General features: G+C 40.0%; 1 protein-coding gene across 1 annotated transcript; it reads right to left on the reverse strand.

The window, feature by feature from the left end:
• Positions 1-1,248: 1,248 nt before the first annotated feature.
• On the reverse strand, positions 1,249-22,135 carry SLC25A17 (solute carrier family 25 member 17). Its single transcript, XM_049822261.1, has 9 exons — positions 22,062-22,135; positions 16,962-17,022; positions 15,869-15,935; positions 12,866-13,017; positions 10,539-10,655; positions 9,692-9,837; positions 7,653-7,748; positions 2,852-2,934; positions 1,249-2,399 (listed from the first exon to the last, which is right to left on the reverse strand). The coding sequence occupies exons 1-9, from the start codon at positions 22,113-22,115 to the stop codon at positions 2,252-2,254; spliced, it is 924 nt and encodes a 307-aa protein (XP_049678218.1). The 5' UTR covers positions 22,116-22,135; the 3' UTR covers positions 1,249-2,251.
• Between the last annotated feature and the right edge of the window lie 207 nt (positions 22,136-22,342).

The following is a 22,342-nucleotide window of genomic DNA, read 5'->3' on the forward strand; positions in this document are numbered from 1 at the left end:
CTTAGGCAGAGGTCCCACCTGTAACATGAATGTTTGCCTGCTGATTGAACAAACTGAAAAATTCCTCAACCATCTCTAGTTTGGCTCAGTCACAAGAGGTTGAGTAGTCTTTCAGTTAATTCACTCTAATGTCTACATCAATACTGCAGAATGCAGGAGAAAAAAAAAGTTTTGAATACCATAGGTCTATCACTCCCAGCTCCAATAGCTTTTGTTTTCACCCCTTTACGAAACTTTTTCATTCTAACAACTGGTCAGCAGAGCCAAGCAGAGTTCAGCGCAAAATGTCTATTCCAGCTTTAATGGTAACACAGGCACAGCCAAGGCCAGCACTCTTCTCTACACAATTGCTCTGTATTTAGCTTTTTTGCAAAAATTAGATACTTCTATATCCCTTTGAAACCACGCTGGCTGGTAGGCAAGTATTTTTTGGCTAGATAGCAAGCAAGCATTTACTTTCTTCTTACAGGTATAGCAACCAGAAAAATCTTTCTGTATTTGCAGGAATTGCTCCTTCATGCTACAGACCAGAAAAATCTGAGACACTGAACTAAAGCTTCTAGCAGCCACACAGATTTCAGCCAAGTCGCATGAGAACCACTCTGCATTTGCTTGAAGCCACCAGCCTCTCAGCTTCCCTACAATGATTCTAACAGCAGGAATTTCAAAGTGAGGTAGCTTACCAAGAGCCATACTACCGATTCCAAATTTCTTAAAAACACCAAAAAGAGAGCAGACTATCTTTCCACAGGATAACTCATCTCAGTTAGAAGAATATTTTCACTGAAGTTCTCCAAATTGCGATTGTTTCTTTTCCAGTGGTGAGGTCTACAGTCTTTCATTAAATTTCATGTCATCTATCAAAGTATAATTATAGCTCATTATGCTTTTTCATTCTTACTTCTCATATGTAAATCCCATTTGGACTGAAAACCATCCAGCACTGAATTAAGAACGTTTTTCCTGTATACAGATACTCCCAATACTCTTAAAAGCAGCAGTCAGTGGTAAAGTTTTTATTCTTGTTCAAAAGACAGCATTATCTGCTGGAACTGAATTCCAATTTCATACTTAGAATTGACTCAGTTGAGACCCAAAATACGGTGCCGTTTAGCAATTCACTAACATATTTCCTGCAGCACTTAATTCTTCTCCCAGACATTCTTTGTGTTAAACTACCATGGAATTTCTCAATACTTCAAATATATAAAACTGTTCTTCAGGATAATCCTACTGCAAACTTAATGATGGACACAGCAGGATTTATTTGGATTTTATGGCCTAGGACTACTGAGCAAAACTATGCAAAAAGAACATACACACTTACATTAACTGGGACAACGGTTATGACCTTTATGCTTTATGTTCAGGAAAGCGTCTGGGAAGATCAGTGGAAAAAATAATTAAAGGACATTTTTGAGAGGGCATATCACTTCTGAAGCATAGGGTAGTGCTCCCTGTCTGCATGAGAACATGGCATGAATTCACATATTCTCAGAAGGATCGGGGTTACAGAACTTCACATATTTCTGCGTAGCAAGTCCATTTTCTTGAAGCAGCTTGACGTACTCAGCTTGAAAAAGCACAAGGTTATGCTCTTCCTACGTAGCCAGTATCAGCATTCAAAATTTTCAAGATTCAAAATAGTAGATTCAAGAAGGCAGTGTGCCTACTCACTGGTAGTGTATATTCTAGCAGTTCAGAAATCTCACCACCAGATATTTAGGGCAATAGCCTATCATTCTGTGCCACAAACGTACTTGAAGTTACAAGAAAATTATGTCAAAAATCTTGTTCTTATGAATTATTTTAATGAACCAAACATGAAGTGACATAAACACAGACCAAGGAAGATAACATGAAACCAGCCCCTGGTTTGGTTGCTGGCAGAAGGTAAAGATAGAAGAATAGTTGAGGATGATTTGAGGGAAAACAAGAAAGCATAGTGAGAGATACTCATTCTTGCCAAGAATGTCAACCAAATCGTATAGTAGTTAAAAATTTCATGTCAAGTGTTTAAATAAGGTCTCTACTTTGTTTCTTAACACAGCGAGTCCAAAGAAGAGTAGGGAACAGGCTATCCCTGAATTCATGGCAACAGGTCCTATAGAGTGTATTCCAACTTTCTCCAAATAATGGAGATGAAGGTGGCTAAAAAGAAAAAGGGGAAGTGAGGACCCTTTGTTACCCAGCCTGGTCTCAAATGGAACATGTTTTCCAGACCCCACAATCTTTGGCATAGGTTCCTTTTTCAATGTCTGCGCGAATGCTTTAATCCCATGACGGTGAAGGTTGCAGCAGTCAGTTTCTCATACACTAGGAACATAAGAGCAGCAGTAAGGACCGTCTGCAGGAGCTTTGCTTCAAGGCCCTTGTAGAGTCCCATTAATCCAAAACGCCTAAGGAAAAAAAAACAAAAAAAACAAAAAAGAAAACAAGCATGAATACTCTTCTGTAAGTAAATAGGTACACTGCAAGTATCACAAGTTAATGACAACTGTAAGAATCTTAAAGTCATTCTTGATTTCTTGAGTGCCAGTTATGTTTAATAATATTTTAAAGAGAAAACTCTGCAGAAAGTTAAGTCTTTTGTGCAAGAAACTTGCTTTTCAAGACGAGAGTTGAATGAATTAGTATTCATAGATATCCTTGATACCACTTACTGTACAGGTACTGAGGAGAATTTGGTTTTGTGTACTGACTCCGCAATATATTACAAAAACCAGGTTGACTCAAATGGCAAGTTTATGGCAGGCAAAAAGAAACAAAAGTCAGATCCAGCAACATTTTTAACGTATTAGTAATACTCAAGTCTTCTATATCATGTTAGGAAAAAACCCAGAACGCTCACCTCACTCTCTGTTGAAGAAGGTAAAGAACATTTCTAAGACTGCCTAGTGTTCGGTTCTCTGGGTTCAACCTGTGGCGTCCAAACTGAAAAAAAAAAAGGAAGAGCATTTTGTTGTACTATTTCCCCATGGCACGATGCAGAGAACCCAACATATGCGTAAAATCTGGAGAGCCTATCTTAAACCTTTTTTAACATTTTCCAGGTTATACTAGCCATCACTGAAGAACTGAGGCCAAAGCTCACACTATCGAACTTTACATAGCAGGACATTAAAACAGTATGTGCTACAGTAATTTGTTTGGGTTTAAGACAGATTCCAGGAAAGTGTTACACATAGCCATACTTGCTCTCTTTTAGTTGCTCTGGAGGAAAGTTTTCACAATCTCCAAAGCATAATTTGCAAAGTCTTAGTAGGCATATGACATTCAAAGTAATTTCTTTCCAACTTGCTCGGCTTTCATTTAACAAATCTTTACATTGAGGTTGCATAGTTGAACCCAAAATTTATCTGCCCAGCAATGGTCTTGGAGCAAAACATTTACATGTTAACTGCTGTGGAAGAATCCAAAATTGATTTACCTACCTGGCCTAAATAATACTTCTCTCTCACTTACTGTGTTGGCTTATCCCCAAACAGTTTTTCAGCAGGCAAGATAGCTGTTTCTGTAATTTTATGTCTTGGAATTAAACTAGCAATTTCAGCAACTCCTTTTCTAGCATTCATCAATACTCTTATCTGATACAGGTCAATAGTACTGTCAGCAAGCCATAACTATGAATTATTAATATACAAGGGTTGCCACACTTCTATTTATAACAACATAGCCAAATAGCTCTTGAAGCCTGTATTATGCTTCTGTGCCAAGAAAGGTGAACTTGAGCAACTGCCTGTGGATGAGCTTCTCCCAGAACTTACTCAGGCAACTGCTACTTCTTAGGCATAAATTACCCTTGACAGTAGGCAGAGTATGCAAGCAGATTTAGGCAGTTCAGAAATTCTAAAAAAAATATGCCAGGATGACACAGATCCCTTGCTGTATGTCTTAAGAACTCAGATGGAAACAGCAACAACAGAACACTATTGGCAATCTCTCTTTATTAGGCAAATATGTGCTCACAATCCACGATCTTCTCATCAGCAACTAATTTGATATTGATAAATCAATGTTAAGGATTATTGTCAAAGACTCAGACACACCCCCAAAAAATTGCTAACTAGGTTCCAAGTTACAACTCCAGCTGCTGTCCAGATTACTCATAGGCTTCCAAACTACACCAGGATTAGGTGCTTCCTTCTCCTCTCTTCTCCACCATCGGACTGTTTTTGTACTGCAAACAAAGGCTCAAAGGCAGAAAAAAAAGTTCACTTCTCCCTAAGACATCAATACTTCACTGATTACTGCAGAAGATTTTCCAAAGGAACTAGCGTTCTCTACGCTGGAGGAAAGAGGCTTGAGTTTTAAAGAGAAATTTTACACCCAGGATCACTAAGAACATTAACAGTATTGCTATTTCTCCACAGGCAATTTTAATTTATCCACTGTTTACCAACACATAGGCTAAAGAATAGTTTTATTGCATAATAAGTAGCACCCATGCCATGTATTTTTAATGACTGAAAAGGAAATAGACATCCCAAATGGCAAGGCTGGAAGCTGCTTACTACTCAATTAAACAGGATAACTGTTCATTATATGGAAGCAAGATAAGCGCTTTGCCAAAGAGTTGAAAGCAAAGGTGTAGAGACTTCATTACGAAGAACCCTTTCAAAAAATAGTAAATTTCTAAAGGTTTAAGGTTCAAAAGAGTCCTGTACTTCTACTCTAACAATAGAACCTAAGTATGATGTGTAAGTTTTTATGAATTATATTGAGATTGTATTAGCTTGTGTGTAAATCTGCTAAAATTGTTTCAAAAAAAACCCACAACTATACAAAGTATACTTAATGCAGAATGTTATTTCTGAAAATACTAAACCTTTATTCATAACTGTTTCTTTAAACATCACTTAGCATGAGTGACAAAAACTTCATCAAGTGTAGCAATGCTAGCTTTAGATTAAACGTCACATTATGAAGTAGTGTAAGTCTGAACTGGACAGCACAGGTATCCTGGGTGCCTGTTTCTCCTGTTCTTGCCAGAAATGTTCAGGGTTTCTGGCTATTACTTCTTTCATAGAGCAAAGGGAAAGAAGTCACCACTAGTGACTGCAGAACTAGAGCTAGGATCCTTGTACTCCCCGTCATCACAGGGAGAGGATGGACTGGCACCGAGAAGTAGGCCACTGTGAGAAAAATACCACCACCACTGGGACCCTGATGGTTAGCTGTGCTCCAGCAGAAAGGCAACTTGCCACCAGTGTGGCAAGCCAGCAGCGAGCTAGCTGACTTCAGCTGAGGTGAGCACTAGGCAGCATCTGGTTAGTACATCAAGCTAGCAGCTCAACTTACCAGAGCTGCTGTTTTTTAAAAGAATGACACTTTCACCAAAAGAGAAAAATTTTGTTCAAAAAGCCGAAAGGAGACAGACAAAACATGAAGTAATAGTCCAAGATTGTAACCATTTCTATAGCAACCACGGAAAGGACCAAGGGTTGAAGCTGTTCTATTGATGTAGCCCCAGGAAAATGGCACTGCTGTGCAATGCTAAGGCTAAAAGAGAGCGCTCCAACTTTCCTTCCAGTTCTCCTTCACACAGCAGAAAATGCATCACGAATTAAAAACAGACTGATGTTGCAACTTATCCAAAGAAAGCTATATTTGCTTAATATTTTTTCCTGTATTCCTGTCACTTCAGCAATAGAAGTCTGCATTACTAGTTTAACTCATGAGATGGGTAAGTCCAGGCTGTTAAAACAGGGTAAGATATCGAATGAAGGCACTAGCTCAGCTGATCACAAAAAGTTATGAAAACTTCAGAAAAGATGACTGCTGACAAAAACTACAATGTGGCTGACACATCTACAATGCTGTGCTGGTTTTGGCTGGGACAGAGTTAATTTTCTTCACAGTAGCTGGTATGGGTCTATGTTTTGGATTTGTGCTGAAAACAGTGTTGACCACACAGGGATGTTTTTGTTACTGCTGAGCAGTGCTTACACTGAGTCAAAGCCATTTCTGCTCCTCGTGCTGCCCCACCAGCGAGTAGGCCGGAGGGGCACAAGGAGTTGGGAGGGGACACAGCCAGGACAGCTGACCCAAACTGACCCAAGGGATATTCCAGACCATAGGACATCATGCTCGGCATATAAAGGTGGGGGAAGAAAAAGAAAGGGAATATGTTTGGAGTGATGGCATTTGTCTTCCCAAGTCACCCTTACACGTGATGGAGCCCTGCTTTCCTGGAGATGGCTGAACACCCGCTTGCCCATGGGAAGTGGGGAATGAATTCCCTGTTTTGCTTTGCTTGCACATGCAGCTTTTGCTTTACCTATTAAACTGTCTTTATCTCAACCCATGAGTTTTCTCACTTTTACCCTTCCGATTCTCTCTGCCATCCCATTGCAGGGGAGTGAGCAAGCAGCTGTGTGGGGCTTAGCTGCTGGCTGGGGTTAAACCACAACAAATGCAGATGCCATTTTGTGCACCATTAGGTTGGTGAAGTAGAAAGCTGTGCAGACACAAAATTGTCTAGTGTCTTTTCAGGGTAGCAGCAACCACACAATAAGTATATTCAAGTCCTGTTGGTCTGAAATACGGCATCCAAACTATCTTCTTACAGACAATCAAAAATCAATACATTTAGTACACTAATTAGAGAAGAAAAACTAAAATAATTACAAAATTTGCATGAAAATCACTTTTTCCAGATGAACAATTAACAAGAAAAATCCCGTATTAGACAAGTCTGGAAAGTGATACCCTTAACATGGAAGGCTCACATTCAATAAATTCAGCTAATTCTCCAAATTTATACAAGTTTTAGAACATATATAACAGCTTTACCATATTTGAAAGTTAGGGCTTCTCCTTGCTTAGGAAAACAGCATTGTATTTCACGTGGAAACATATATTAATATTATATTAATATTTAACTGTTATAACAATCATCAAGAAACAGCTTACAAAAATAGATTAACAAGCACAGAAATTGGAGTACAATATGCTTGCTTACGTATGGCCAGGTCTCTTCCCCCCCGCCAGCTTTGTCTTGTTTCAATATTACAACAACATTGGCACATACTTAAGGTAGCAGCTTATCCAGCTTACACACAAATTGCAAGTGAGAATAAATGCAAGTGTTTCCATTACCACTACAATTACCGTACAAGGCTGGGCAAGTGGTTAAAGATATTATTTACGAGGGAGCTCAGCTTCCCCTGATGAATCCTATTCTGGCTACTGACAAGGTCAGGCCATCATCTGAATAAAACAAAACCTACGAATAGAACTTTTTCTGGATTACCCCAGGTCTTCTGGGAACAAACTGGGTTTAGAGGATTTAATTTTAACTTCCCACTTGACACATTTTCTATTTATATTCAAAGAAGTAAATCTACATTTTTGTAGTGCCTAAAAGCAGTATGGTGCATCAGCTTCTGTGAGACACTGTATCCGTGCATTATGTTGTCAATCCTACCAGCTACTTGAAACAAATGTGCACCAGTAACACCAAGTTCCATCAGACCCTGTCAGTACAGGATCAAAGAAAAGAGGCATCATTATCAGTGACCTGCATTGTGCAAAAGGAGCTCCCAAAATGATGAGTTCATTAAGACAAAGGAAAATGAGCCATTTGAACAAGGCTTGCATTATACAGAACAACTCAGAGGCAGTTACCCTGAAATGAAATTATTACTTACCCGCAGAATTGACTGTATTGTCCGCAGAGGATAAGTGAGGGTGGTGGCAACTGCTTTGGCTATTGCACCAATGACAAAAGCATCCAAAGATGTGAGCTATTCAACAGATAAAGAACACATTACTTCCACATAGTACCAGAACAGTCAGTTACACCCATATATGTTTGGGGATTCTGTACTGGTACCTCCCTTCTGGGTTATCTAAGTATCTTTGGCATAAAGATTTCATGAAGTCTCTGGGTTTTCTCATTTTAAAGAGTTAGTTATAGTTCAAACAACTCAGTTTCCCGCAAGTAAAGTTCATTTGTAACTTCTACCTGCTCACAAGCTTTTGCATTTCTCACTATAACTAGGTTACTAAAACATTGTGAAGATAAAGCCATACTAGACCAATTTAAAGCACTGACAGCAGACAAAAGATAGCGAAGTAGCATTGAAACATACCATCAATCAATAAGCATTTCAGCCTTTGCAACATTTAAACTAACAAGTCACATGGCACTCTTGAAAAGGTGACAGTGAAAGATTCCTTGAACATCACTCTATAATCCTGAGACATAATCACTATGCTATCAGGCAGAATTTTAGTCTTGATGACACAGGCTAAATCTCATGCCCTATTAGTTAAACACACCTGCTGGTAGCCCATCCCCACCTCCAAAGCCCACACTGGTCTACGATGCACCAAACAGATTGTTATAGCCTAAGCTGATTACAGTGCATCTCAGTTTAACAGTGTGAATTAATCACTGAAAATAAGCAGGTGCCCATATCAAAACTCCAAATTTGAAAAATATGTTGATTGCAATCAGAAATATGCACACACATGCACATCTTAAAATAGTCAATCTGATGTACTTAAGACATTCTGGAAAAGATCAAATAGAAAGAAAAATGTTGTCCAAGATAAAAATGACCATTGCTAGGGGAAAAAAGTATTTTCCCTCTCTGATGATCGTGGACAAAACATGCCCTAATTTAAGCTAGAACTAAGTAATTTAAAAGAAACACAAGAAATAAATACAGCAATTAGTCAACAGGCAAATAACAATGCAGAGGGAAGCTCAGCTCATCACTCAAAAAATATATTGTCCATAATGTAACTGGATAGATCCATCAAGCACAAATAGAGTGCTACAGCTGCAGTAATGCCTAAGAATGGTAAAAACCCCAAGCCTCATTTATGAGGCAAAATCTCACATAAAAATAATTTCACTATGTCTTGAGGAAAAACAAGACGGCTTTGTAGCTTATTGCTATGATCTTACATTTTAATACAGCCAAATACATTCTAAAGTCACAAATTAACAGCAAAGCACTGCACCTTAAACACATAGTACATTATGATATTATCCTAAAATGTGACAGAAATGCTCTTCAATTTTCTAGAACATAAAAGGAATGTGAGTTCAGGTGACCTGCTATATCTGATATAGAGAAAAAAGAATAAAGAAAAAGACAAGGACTATAAAGCAGGGACAGAAAAATTATTCTATCTCTATTTAAAGAATCAAGGAGGTATGGCTGCAACACTATGTTCAATCCTAGTGTCCATCCTTGAAAAAAGGTATTGAAAAATTGAGGGCTTCAGGAAAAAAGGGGTATTAAAATGACAGGGTCCAGAACAAATCTGTGATACTTCAAAGGCTCAGTATACTTGATTAACTGGAGAAAGGGTTAAGAGGTGACTTCAAAACAGTCTGTAGGTACATATTTATAAAACAGATATATTAGAATTGAAATATCTACTTTAAATCAAGACCTGTGAACAAAGCTAAACAAATGTGGACAAGAGGTGCAGTTTTATTTTTACAGGAAGAGGAATTCATCACAGGAATATCTTCCCTAGGGATATGAAAGATTCATGTCTCACTTCATGATGACAGACCTCTTTTAGAAGATATACTAACTCAAAAAAACCCTCAAAAATGCAAGAACCAAAACCAAACCTAAATTTCTGAATTCATTCAAGTAACACATGTCAAAGAACCTATCTTATAAGACAGCATGTCCATCACCTGGCCTCAAAACATACTCACTTGCAGCTGCTTTTTCAAAAGCTTCCGTTTAAAGCCTTCATAAAACATGAACTGTATGGCAGGATTGAAGACCAGCAGCAAGGAGGGGAAAGTACCATTCCATAAAGCTACAACTCCTTCATCTCGTATTATCTGATGAAAGGCATCTGAGAAGAAAGGTGAAAAAAAATTATTAAAATTTTGAGTACAAAATTCTGACTGTAGAAGATAAGAAAAGTTAAACTTAAAGCCTAATATTCAAAGTGTATAAAAACCCACTGCTGTCTTTTATGCAACTTTTTAACCTTCCATTCTAATCTGGAAGTTAACAGAAAAATAGTGACAAAGATGGTTCTTGCTCATATCACCATTAAAGTAAACAAAGCTTATTATCTGCACAGACACCCTGCTCTCTTTAGTACAAGCTCAGCATCAACATTAAGGTCTTCTAAACCTTCTTCAAAACAACAATATTTATTTACTTATTTATTTTTAAAAGGAAGAGAGGCTGAACATGTAAGTGATTAAGAGATTAAGGTGAGTGAAGTTTAATATGCAGATTGTCTGTCTAAACTCAGACTCCCAGATACCACCTCACTGGGCTCACTACTACTCCAGTATTTATATAAGACACCTGCCTTTGCAAAAGGTATTTTAGTTACAGGTGTGCATACTACAAATTCTTAGTTATCATCAGAAATGGCCAAGTCCAGTTTCCTGTAAAACTCAATGACTGCAAAGTGATAGGGAAGCATAGAGATTCCAGGATGAAATTGGTTACATGAATAGAAGTCTTCAAACATCAGTGTCCTTGATATATTTCATTTAATGAACTTCTCTTTGGTTGACGATAACAACGGGTGCTTACCTATTATACCTTTGTAATTGGTTGGTACAATGTCTTCATTTCTAAATTTTGCTCCCTGCAGCTTCAGACGTGTGTTCACTACCCAAAGAGGAGTAGTCAAGAGTACATTCACAACACCTAATGCAAAACAGCACAAAGAAAATCAGCAAGAACTGGAAAAAGATTTCAGGTGTTTTCTTATCCTCTTTTACTGGGATTCACACGCTACTGAAATTACTGGTAGGAAGAGGGAAAATAAATTAACACAGGGAAAAGTAAACTGGTAATTTGTAATGAGCTACTTCAGGTATCCCCCCACAGCCCCACCATGAATTAGTTGTCAGCAGATTGCATGCAGTGGGAAGACATGTCTGATACTCCTCCCCAAAACTTAAACAAAACAAAACAAAAAAACCAAAAAACTCTCACACAAAAAAATCTCCCACCCCAAACAACAAAACACACCAAACAGGAACATGTTGAAGGAATCTTAAGTAAATTTGTTACTATGCTGCATTCTATACCACACTGGAGCACAAGATACTCTACTTTTTCACGCCCTACTTCACTCCATGATGACTTGCTGCCTGCCTACTTTCAGAAAGAAACACAGAGTGATAAGGTTAGAAGGATTATTTTATAAGGAGAGATCAAAACAGATAAGTGCATGCAGCTTGATTACCAGAACAGAGCTCCTACACTGCCAAAAGAATGAGGACATCTAGCTTCTAGATTCACTAAGTACACTTAAGGTGGAAAACACAGGATTCTGCGAGTATTTTAGGTAAGGCTTAGAAGTGGCAAGAGATTATACACAATAACAAACCCCAACAGTAAAGCTTGAAAGTTGAATATCAGAAATTAAGATTGGGGAAGAGAAACAGACAAGCATACATAAGGCTGCAACAATGAGGTATTGCAAAATACAGTTCTAAACCAACAGGGAGAAGGATTAAGTGACATTACTTCTGCAGTCGCCTGGTACAGGTCTCTCCTGCTCAGTAATGACCGAGGCAGTTACTTTGAAGTAAATACATAAAAACAAGCTTATGATCTTTCTTATTAATCTGCATCACAGCAATTTGCAATTGCTTCTACATCGGTTGCTTTGGTAGGAATCTGACCGACAGACTGAATTATTCCATTATATTGAGATGGACACACTACATAACCATCAAGAACAGTAAATCTGAAAAAGGTGAAACTTTACTACTTTGTGCCTGTTTGTTCTTTTTCTTTTCCTTTAAAAGGGTTCAGAAAAGCAGAATATAAACATAACTATTTCATTATCCTTCATAAGCACTACAGTCAGCTCTCAAAAGAAGTTTTGAGCAAAATCAAGCACTAGAAAAGGCAAGCCACATTAATATCTCTTAACCAAAGTCAGTGTGATTACATTAAGGAGCAACAGGTTAGAGCACAGTCTACTTGTAATTTTTCACCCAGACTCAGTTAAAGGAAAAGTCATAAAACTTTATTTTCCAGACTGGAAAGGAATTTTTTTTTTTTTTTTTACTGTATTTTTCCAATCTGTATTTGCTACCAGTAGTAGGTATGAGAGATGTGTAGGGAGAATTAGTAAACACCTTAAGTGGAATTTTTCCATTTACACCAGATATTATTCCATTATAAAGATATAAACTACTAACATTGAAGAAGAGCTAGTCATTTAACTGACAAGCTGTTACCCTAAGTCCTGTAGCCTTTGTTCCAGAATGTAATTATATGGAATTCTACCCCAGTGATAAAGCTAGCTTAGGGATTTCCATGCTTATTTTCCCGCAACTATTCAACCATTCATTGTGACTACATTGAAAGCACAAGAAACCAGCAAAAAGTAAACAAAAAGCCTTCCCCTTCTCACTATGCCCTCCTCCCCATGGAGCCCCTTATATCTAGGCACTTACTGTCACTTTCAGGTGACAACCCAAAAACAAGTCTGGAAACTGACACCCAAAAAATCTCTTACTTATCATAACCGAAAATATTTCAGAATTGGCACTTATCTTTTCCTCTAAAAAAACCTATCACCTCTCCCTGCCACTTGTCTTCAACATCTAAATGATGATGCTTAGATAGCATGGTAAACAACACACCAGACACCAATAAAATACTAGACCACAGCAGCACTGTGCTTTGTGCCAGAATTCACACCAGAACAGTTTATGCACCTGCTGATGAGGTGGGGAGGACACAGAAGAGCAATCAGAGCTGTACAACGAAGCAGGTCTGCATACAGTGAGAGGCATAAGCACTCACTGTGACCTCCAGTGGACTTCATAAAGAAAAACATTAGACAGAATATACTAAAAATACATTTTTGATGAAATTGAGATTTTCAGTATTACCTGCAACAACCCCAAGAACCAAGTCTTTTCCAGTGGTTGAATGCTGACCTTTGACCCAGAGAGCTTTAAGACTATTAAATGTATAAAAATAAACAAAATTGGAGCAGCAAAGGCTGGAGATAACAGGGAACCATCCTCGATATGGTGCCAACCTAACGGAGAGGAAAAAGTCATAGTGATTATCAGCAAAGTATTTACGTGATCTGGTTGATATTACATGTTGGTGGAGGGTCCCAGAGATACAATACTGTATACTACATACAATACTAAACTCCTGACTGTACCACAAAAAAATTAAGCACTTATAAATATAAATTAATCAGGAATAATTCCATTGAAAAGGAGCTGTAGAGGTACAATAAATTTACAGTGAGAAGCTTGGGACTCAGTCACTCCAAAAGTGAGTATTACCACCATATTTGCTCTCTACCAACAGCCAGCAGTGAACTCCAAACATCCAGGGGATGAATATATGTTTGAAGTATGTAAGTTAACATACAGACTGATACAGTCCATTCAAACCATATACTAAAACATACCAAGACAGCGGAGAATTCTCATCTTTGTTGAGAAACAGAGTTGTCAGTCCAATACAAAAGATAACACCCCTGTAAAGAGATGTTCACATCTCCAAGGAAACAAAGCAATGCTTAACATAGCTGGAAAAAAATTAAAGACAACTACTGCTTCAATACAAAATAAAAAAACCCCTAGAGTAAGGAAGACAAAAAATGTATGTCTGGATTCTCACATAAAATTTAAGAATGGAAGACTAGTTACTGAAATTAATATACTCCACCAAGGAGAGTCTTCCAAAGGATGCAACCTGGGGCATGAGATATGCAGGTGAGAGGAATTTCTAATAAATGCCTCACAGTGAATTCTAGACCAAATCAGTCAGGTAAATGAGAAAGAGACATTAACTAGATTAATCACAGCTGAAAAACTGAATACCCCCTTATGATTCACAGCTGGTTTATTTTTCAGGTGTTGTGAATAACAATAATAATAATTGTTTGTGTGTCATCTAAATCTATCTTAATGATTTCATAACAGTCAACTAACAAAGCTCCCTTCCCTGACAGGCCTGATGAGCCTGTAAAACAGTGACACCTCAACAGTTGGCCTACATCCCCAGCATGTTCTACAATACATCCAAAAAAAGACAGTAATATGCACCTTCACTGAAGCTGCACAGGACAGGTAGAGAACCGGTATCATGTTAAGAGCATAAGAAATCTCTTCAACGAACAGCAGTGATCATGGAGGCTCTTTAGTATTCATTAAAATATAGGGAATACACAGAATATAAGGATCCCCAGGAAGGAGATCATAAAATATGCAAGGGTGGTAAATGCAGCATCTGACTGTTCTTATAATCTAAATGCTAGTTTTTCATCTTGGATGCATCAAGTGCTTCTCCCTCCCATGTAGCTGGGAATATACCACGTTATTAAGACTGCTTCTGAAGTTACAGGCTTAGCTAACCATACAGTTACAATTACAAATTAATTGACTATACAGTTAGTCATGAGCAGAATTAAAACAATTTTTGCATCCCCCCTTTCTTTTGTGCTGGAAAATAAAGGGAGAAATATCCTCTGGGGACCACATCCTCTAACTGAGAGCGTTAGTTTGGTTTTGCTTCATTTATTAACAACTGATGATTTTCAAACACAACATCTTGCAGTACAAAGCATGAAACTAAGACAAAAAATATGAGTTTATTTTAATGACTTAAGTTGTCAGCGCTAGCATCCATAATTCACATATAAATACTTCTGCACACAAATAAAACCTAAGTTTGTATTCCAAACTGCAACCTTGAAAAGAACGCAGTGTACACCGGTGAACACCTTTCATATCGCCTAGAAAAGCTAAACCTATTTGCTTTATCTAGATGAGAAAAGCAGTCTCACAAAAGCACAAGATAAAACTCTACAAAGTAACGTGAACGAGATGTTTATGATCTCACATCACATTTCAGATTTGTTGTTGTTCAGAGGTTTATTATTCCAGACACATCTCTAAAACTAGTATCACTGCTTAGCGAGGCCTTCCCAAAGCCTTTGGAAGAAACAATGTTCCTCTCTTGCCAGAATTACTGATTTTTCTGTTTCACAGGAAAAGTAGGATTACCACTTTTGCAGTCTCTCCACTAAAGTTAATGTCTTAATTTTACTTTTTTGCCTTTTTTTTTTTTTTAAATTGAAAATTACTTGCCACCCTCATGTGACAAAATTAATGCAGGAATATGAACAAAAGAGATCACCAACTGACCGAGAAGTACTCACACATACAGCTGTCAACTGCTCAAGTTCAAAGGTGGCAAGACATTATCGGCCAAGCAAAACTTTTGTCAGCTTTAATGTCCTGGAAGCTCTGGTCTACTTAAGAGTTCCAGGGATTCACTTAGGAAAATACTTATAACAAGGACACACGTACAACTGTTTATCCCAGCCAGCTCAGCTCAGGCTGTGTGGCAAACACTAAAGCACAGCATTGCTGAAAGTTAACTGCTTTTAGATAGATCTTGAATCTCACCAGCATAAAGTCACTTGCTGTTTACTTCCACGTGCTTAGGAGAAGAAAAAACTTCCAACTGGGAAACACATCTCAATTATCCTGTTGAAAGTGGCTCAGCTGCCCGAGAGCTTAATCTTGGTTATGAGAAATGGACACACCCAATAATCCAGGTACATGAAGGTACGTTTGCCTACAAACCTGCATTTCTAAGGAAGCACAGCTACCTCACTAATGGAGGCACAGTTACATCACTGAACAGATCGATTGCATAAGGTGCTCAAGAAAGTTAATCCAAATTAGCTAAAGACAAACACATAAAATTATGCAAGTCATATCACACTTATATGGAGACATTTTAATTCAGAGTAAAAATCTGTCCACAGACATACAGGCTAACTATTCCACTTTAAAAGCAAATTCAAATTAGCTTTAGAGCTTGCCTACATGTAGACAAGCAGAAAATTAGTATCTACTCACAGGCCTTCTTCTCTGATTATTTCCAATAGGACTGCCGGTGTTGTCTTAGACTTCCGCTTCTCATCAACTGGAAAACAGAAGAACCAACCTTTTAGATTATTCTGATTTTTAGCATTCATTTTCAAGTCCTTAATCTTCCTATTCTGAACATACCCCAGAAAAGCATGATAGATGTTCCCTATTTCTGCAGCAATTCCAGAAAGCACCTTATTTTTATTTGCTGGGCAAGGCTATTTCCTTTTTTCATTCTTCCCCAGACTAGCAGGTTCTGTTGTGCACCAGAGTATCTGTAGTTACCAATTCCTCACCTAAGAGTTGTGACATGAACTGAAGACAGGTTCCCCTTAGGTAAGGGACTAGAATTGGGCCTGCCTAACTGCCTCAAAATCGTTCCCTTGGACTCCAGACTACCACCACTAGCAGAGCAATTTTTTACAGTTTATCTGCAAACAGCTAAGCCTTAGCAAAACACTGTCTCTTCCTGCATTGAAAGCTGCTCAACAGTGATATGGTGCTCATTTCTCAGCCACATGTTTCTGACAACCTGGCTGATGATCTCCCTCTAGTTCTTAATAGTGCTTGAGTCACAGTGCTAAAATGCTTGGTGATTCTGTGACTTTTGATTAGAAGATACAAGCATTAGAACAACAAAGTTTGTACCCAGATGCATTTCTGTAAATATTGGATGTTCCTACTCCCAGTTCTAACCCTGACTTTTCCCTTTAAACCATTCTCAGGAATAATTCTAGACTAGTTTTCATGATACTGCCCCTGCACTTTGAAGTGTTCTCAGCAGCCAAAAGCAACAACACACAAACAAGATCCTGTGTAATCTCACATCTTTGTTTTTCTTTTTGGTCTTAGATAACCGTTCAAAAGCCATGTCTGGCCACAGATCACACAGCCTTTTCAGCTAATTAAAAGGTTGCCCAATACTTCCAAAAGGGAAAATTACCTTCAGTGGGAAAAATGGTGTTAGTAATTAAACAGTGTTACACAGGAAAGATTCGGTCCCCCTACAACCACCCTTACAAGTGCCCAAGCCAAGCTGAACAGAAACACCATCATACAAAGAAACTAGTTTGACACTTACCCTGAAGTCTAAGCCTAGCTGTATCCAACGGAAAAAATACAGTCATTGCAGTCATACTGCCCTGAAAAACAAAATAAACTGGCTATATAGTGTATCAGTTGCTTGTACAGATATCTGCCAGACTCCTTGTAGCCCTTCACTTCTCACCCAGAAACCAGTCTACTGAGTAAGTTTAAAATGGGGATAACCTCCATACATAACAATGTCTGTTTGAAGTGGGTTTTGGTGCCATGCTTACAAACAAGGTTTTTTCTCTTGTATTAGATCAAGCTAAAAATTAAAAACATTAGAAGCTTTTTGTCCAAAAAGAAAGTTTTTAAAGTCTAAAAGCTGATAAAGTGGGTGTCAGGAAACACATATATTGCACTTCCTCTACCTCCTATTAGCTTCACTACCCAATGTCCAGGTAAAAAAAAAAAGATGACGACTATGACACAAGCAACCATTGTGTTACAATAACCTTGTTTTGACTTAAGAAAAACCCAAAACTTTTATTAATTAAAAAACTGATAGTACAAGTTCAGGACTTATCTAGCATTGTACTAAATTCCAATTTAGGCAATAAAGATCTGCCTACCAAGGCACCCCCTGTGGCATGAATTACATATGATGAATTAAATCATGACCTAGACGTCACCAGATTCCCTTCTTGTGAATCCAACACTCTCTTCACTTCCCGTACGATCCAACCATTAAAGCCTCTAAATGGAAAAGCCAGCAGCCACCCTCCTTTATAACAGGGTTAAAGACTGTATTTACAAATGCCCTTATCTTCCATACAAGCAGCTGTTCCCTCTCTGTCCCCACCATCATTCAGCTTCTTCATTCTTTAGTACCCTAGTATTAATATTGCACAGCTTTTGGAAAAGATATCTATCTCAAAAGGACCCTGGCTCGGTGTAAACCTGTTAACACTCTACAGTAGTATTAAATGCATTAAATTGCTGCTAAAGCTGTGGCACTCTTCTGTTAGTTGCCATGCAAACTCTTTAAACGGTGGGAAGGCCTGGGATACAGCAAGTCACACAAGCACTGTGTTTAAAGCATCCTGCATGGTGCAACTTGAACTTTTCTGGAGCGATGTTGCGCCATACATTTAAGCAAGCTTTGTCTCTGGAAACACTCCAGCTCCTGAGCAGGTGGCTTGGACCTATCTCTACAACCAGCAACAAAGGATTATTTTTCAGGTGGTACTTCCTCACTAAGACAACTCTTGGCTTAACAAGACTTAAGTTTCTCCAGCTTTCATAACACCAGGTAGCAGATGAAAGGAAACACTTAGCCATTATTACCTGGTTATTTTAACCCATTTAGTTTGGGCTCTAGCCCAAAGGGCTGGTTTTGCTCTCCCACATACTTCTCCTGTGTCTGCTCTTTCTAGGTACCTACTGTGCATGCAGCTGAACAGCAAGCAGGATTAATGAATCCATCTGACTAAAAATTTACAAAAAATAAATTCCAGCTAGAAGGCTAGTGCCAGCACAAAAAGAAGTGCCAGAAAGAGCCAAAATGCACCTCCTAACGACAGTTGCATTACAGCACCTCCGAAGCCAACCTCAAAACAGTTACACACACCTACACACAAAACAGCCACAAAACTGCACAGTGACTACAAGTTCCAGCCTTCCCCTGCTCAATTTATCCTTCTTCCATCCTCCCGAAGTGAGATTTATCCTGAATCCTACTCTCAATGCAATCCGCCATGCAACACACACACTTGCACTCAAAATCAGAAAATGGAAATGGGGCAACAGTCAGGGTAGTGGCACACAGGACAAATGGGTGGACACAAGATACAGAATAGAATATTTCAGTTGGACCTACAACAATCACCTAGTCTAACTGCCCAATCACTTCAGGGCTGACCAAAAGTTAAAGTGTATTATTAAGGGCACTGTCCAAATGGCTCTTAAACACTGTCAGGGATGGAGCATCGACTACCTCTCTAGGAAGCCTGTTCCAATGCTTGACCACCCTCTCAGTAAAGAAATGCTTCCTAATGTGAAGTCTGAACCACCCTGACACAGCTTTGAACCATTCCCACACAATGAGCCTTACAGGCTCAAACTGGCTTAAAACATATATGAAGCTATAGCTCAACAGAATGTCATGAGACAACTCAGCTAACAGATTACTGCCAATAAAAGATAATTTGTACCCTCTTCCCCCCTTTTGCTAAATTGAAGGAAATAAACTCAGAAAAGCAGAGTTACTTTTCTCCTGGGCTTATAGGAGCAACTCAATTACATGGTGAGGAGAGTGCCAGAAGCATCATATGGAGCAGACAGGATTTCATGGCTAGAAGTAAGGGAAAGGAGAGGGATGAGCAGGAGCAGACCTTTCCCCAGCAACAAAAACCCTTGAGATGGGCTCAGATTCCTTACTGCATTGCACTTGAGACCAGCAGGGAAAGTAACTCATATTACTGATTCCAGGAATATATGCTGATATGTATGACCCTGTATTGCTGAAGGGGTGAGGCTTCACTGCCTGCCTTCCCACCACCTCCCTGTTGGTGCTGAACCTCAGTAGTTTGCCAAGTCAAGTCATGCTATTGCTGAAAAATCGCTAGGACAGGTACAAACTGGCTTAAGCAATCCTAGCTCTTGGTCAACTGTATTTGCATCCCTGCCTCTTCCATTCTGGTGGCATAAGTTTTGAGGCACCTACACGATGACGCATACAAAGAAACTAAGCTGGCTGAAAACTAACTTTTTCCACTGGGCTACTTCTTCAGTCAGATCAGTTCCCTGATCAGCTGCAGCACCATATAAACAACTGTGCAATAGCCAAAAGGTGGTAGTCAGTGGCCAGAACAAACAGCCTGAGGTGACTGCTGCCAAGAAGAGGCATTCAGGACCACAGCCTAAAGTTAGGTTTTCTAAAAAATATTAATAATAAAAAAATGTAAAATATATAAAAAAAATATTATATTGTCAGCCAACATTCAGAGTCAAGCAAAGCAGCTTAACTACTGCCATAATACTATAAAATTCTCATTCCTACAGCTTTAGAAACAGGAAGGTTACTTTATAATTCTATGCAGAGTTAAAGAATACTTATGTAATTCAATTTAAAGTTCACAGGAAATCAAGCACTGATTTTTTTTGCTGCTCACAAAACTATTCACTTGTCTCAGGTTTGACTAGGTAGCCTAGAAGATGTATGAACTTTCATCACATTAGAACAAAAATTATCATGTTGTGATCTGACATGTTCTTCTCATTACCTCAGCACATTTCTGTGGGTTGCTTTTTCTTTTTTTTTAAATTCTTGCATCACATCCACACATCAGTGTGCTTTATAATAATTTAAACAAGTAGTGAGACAATACCAGAACAGTTAGTACCCATGCCAAAGATCTTGCAAAAATTTAGATATTACTGCAGCAAATAGAAATCTCTAAATCAATGCACACATCTTTACTATTAAAAAAAAAATAATCAAGGTTTTCAATATAAGGCAGTAAAAAAAAAAAAGCCACCTCATTTAAGGAAAAAATTCTTGCTCCAGAGCTTTAAATTTTATATGAATACTAGTGACAGCAAGTGGAAGTCACAAGGGTACAGAATTCCAATGGCTCCAGAAAGTCCTGTCTTCCTTCATAGCAAGATCACTGCTGAGATATAAGCATCTTCAAATACAATAGGGAATTTCTGTTAACTTAATTAACGCCACCAAGGGACTTAAGATACTGTTTCATTATGTGTTTTAAGTTTATGGCCAGATTTATAAGGTCGGTTCATACCACAAACTTTGCTCAGGAGTACAGGCTGATTATACTGATCTTTATATGAGAGTGAGAAGTTAACAGCGAGGGCTAGAAAGTATTACCAATTTCTGTACAAGCCAGCGAAAGGAGAGCCAGCAGTATTTCAATAACGAGGTCGTTTGAGAGTTCAACTTCTTTAAAGTCCCCCTTGCCTTTGATGCTTAAATAAGCAGACTTAAAACACTTTAAGGAGCAGACAACAAACCCATGTTTACTTATGATAAAGACAAAACACCCTTAGAGTCTTTTTTTTCATTTTAGAATCAGCCATTGTTGTTCAATAACATTTAGTGACTTTCATCCTATAGAAGACATTGCGAGATCTTTTAAGGTCTCAAATTAGAACAGGAAGTTTTGCCAGAACAGTCGATCAGCAATTGCTAAAATACGCATTTAGGTGTTCTTGCCAGTCTGGAATAACCAAGGAGTAGAGCTGCATCAGCTTGCTGGTCCAACGTGCTATGCTGCGCTAAAATTCTTAATCTGTTGGAAGTACAGGCTGATTTGACATCTGCAGAGCTAGTGCTCACTCATTCAAGAGCTGGGCACACTGGGAAATCTAGAGAAACCAAACGCTACTTTTTAATCTACGAGCGTCCTATGAAAAATGTAATTCAATAACCTACAGAAACCTCCTCTAGCTGCACCGCGCTTGCTTTGTGTTTTGGTTAACACCTCAGCGTTGCCTCACCCTTCGCAACTTCAAGTATTTACGAAACAGTCGCCGAACGCGGATGCCCAGTACAACTCGCCCCGCGAGGCAGCTGAAGCGCTCTCCCCGGACCTTAACTTCTGGCGGGCGTCAAGTCCTCATCGTGAGCTCGATGCTCACCGCCGGCCCGCCCGCTCGCTCTCTGAGGCGGCACACCTCCCCCCGGGGCCCCCCTCTCCCGCCCCTGAGGGCCTCGGGCCCGCCTCAGCCACCTCACCCCGGCCCTGCTGGGCCCGCCCGCCCTCACCCCCCCGGCGGCCGCCCCCTCAGGCGCGGCACCGTCCGCCCCCCGGTCAAACAAAAGCTTAGGGCGGCCTGCCACCTCCTCAGCGCCCGCCGCCAGGCTGGCACGGCCGCCCCCTCCAGCCCCAGACCCCTCGGTCCCCCTCACAGCCGAGGCCAGACGCCCCCCCCCCCCCCGACCCCTCGGTCCCCTCACAGCCGAGGCCAGATGCCCCCCCCCCCCCGACCCCTCGGTCCCCTCACAGCCGAGGCCAGACGCCCCCCGACCCCTCGGTCCCCTCACAGACGAGGCCAGACACCCTCTCCCACACACACACACACCGGGAGCCGCCCGCAACGGCTCCGCGGCGCGAACCCCGAGCCGCTCGCTCACCACAGCCCCAGACACGGCGTGCACCAGGCTCTCGTAGGAGGCGATGGAAGACATCGCCGCGACTCTCGCCTGCTCGCTCGCCCACCCCGGTCAGACCCAGGCTACCACCAGCCGCCCCCGCTCGCCCCGTGGCGACCGCCCTCCCGTCACGTGCCGACTCGCCCCCGCCCCTAGCCGGCGGACCCTCCCTCCGGCGGGCCCGGCGCATGCGCGCTGCCGCGCCTCAGCCGGCGGGGGGCGGGAAGGGTGGGATGGGGGGCGGGAGGGCTGAGGGCGTCCAC

The sequence above is a fragment of the Accipiter gentilis genome, chromosome 18, assembly GCF_929443795.1.
Source record: "Accipiter gentilis chromosome 18, bAccGen1.1, whole genome shotgun sequence".
Classification (NCBI taxonomy): Eukaryota; Metazoa; Chordata; class Aves; order Accipitriformes; family Accipitridae; genus Astur; species Astur gentilis.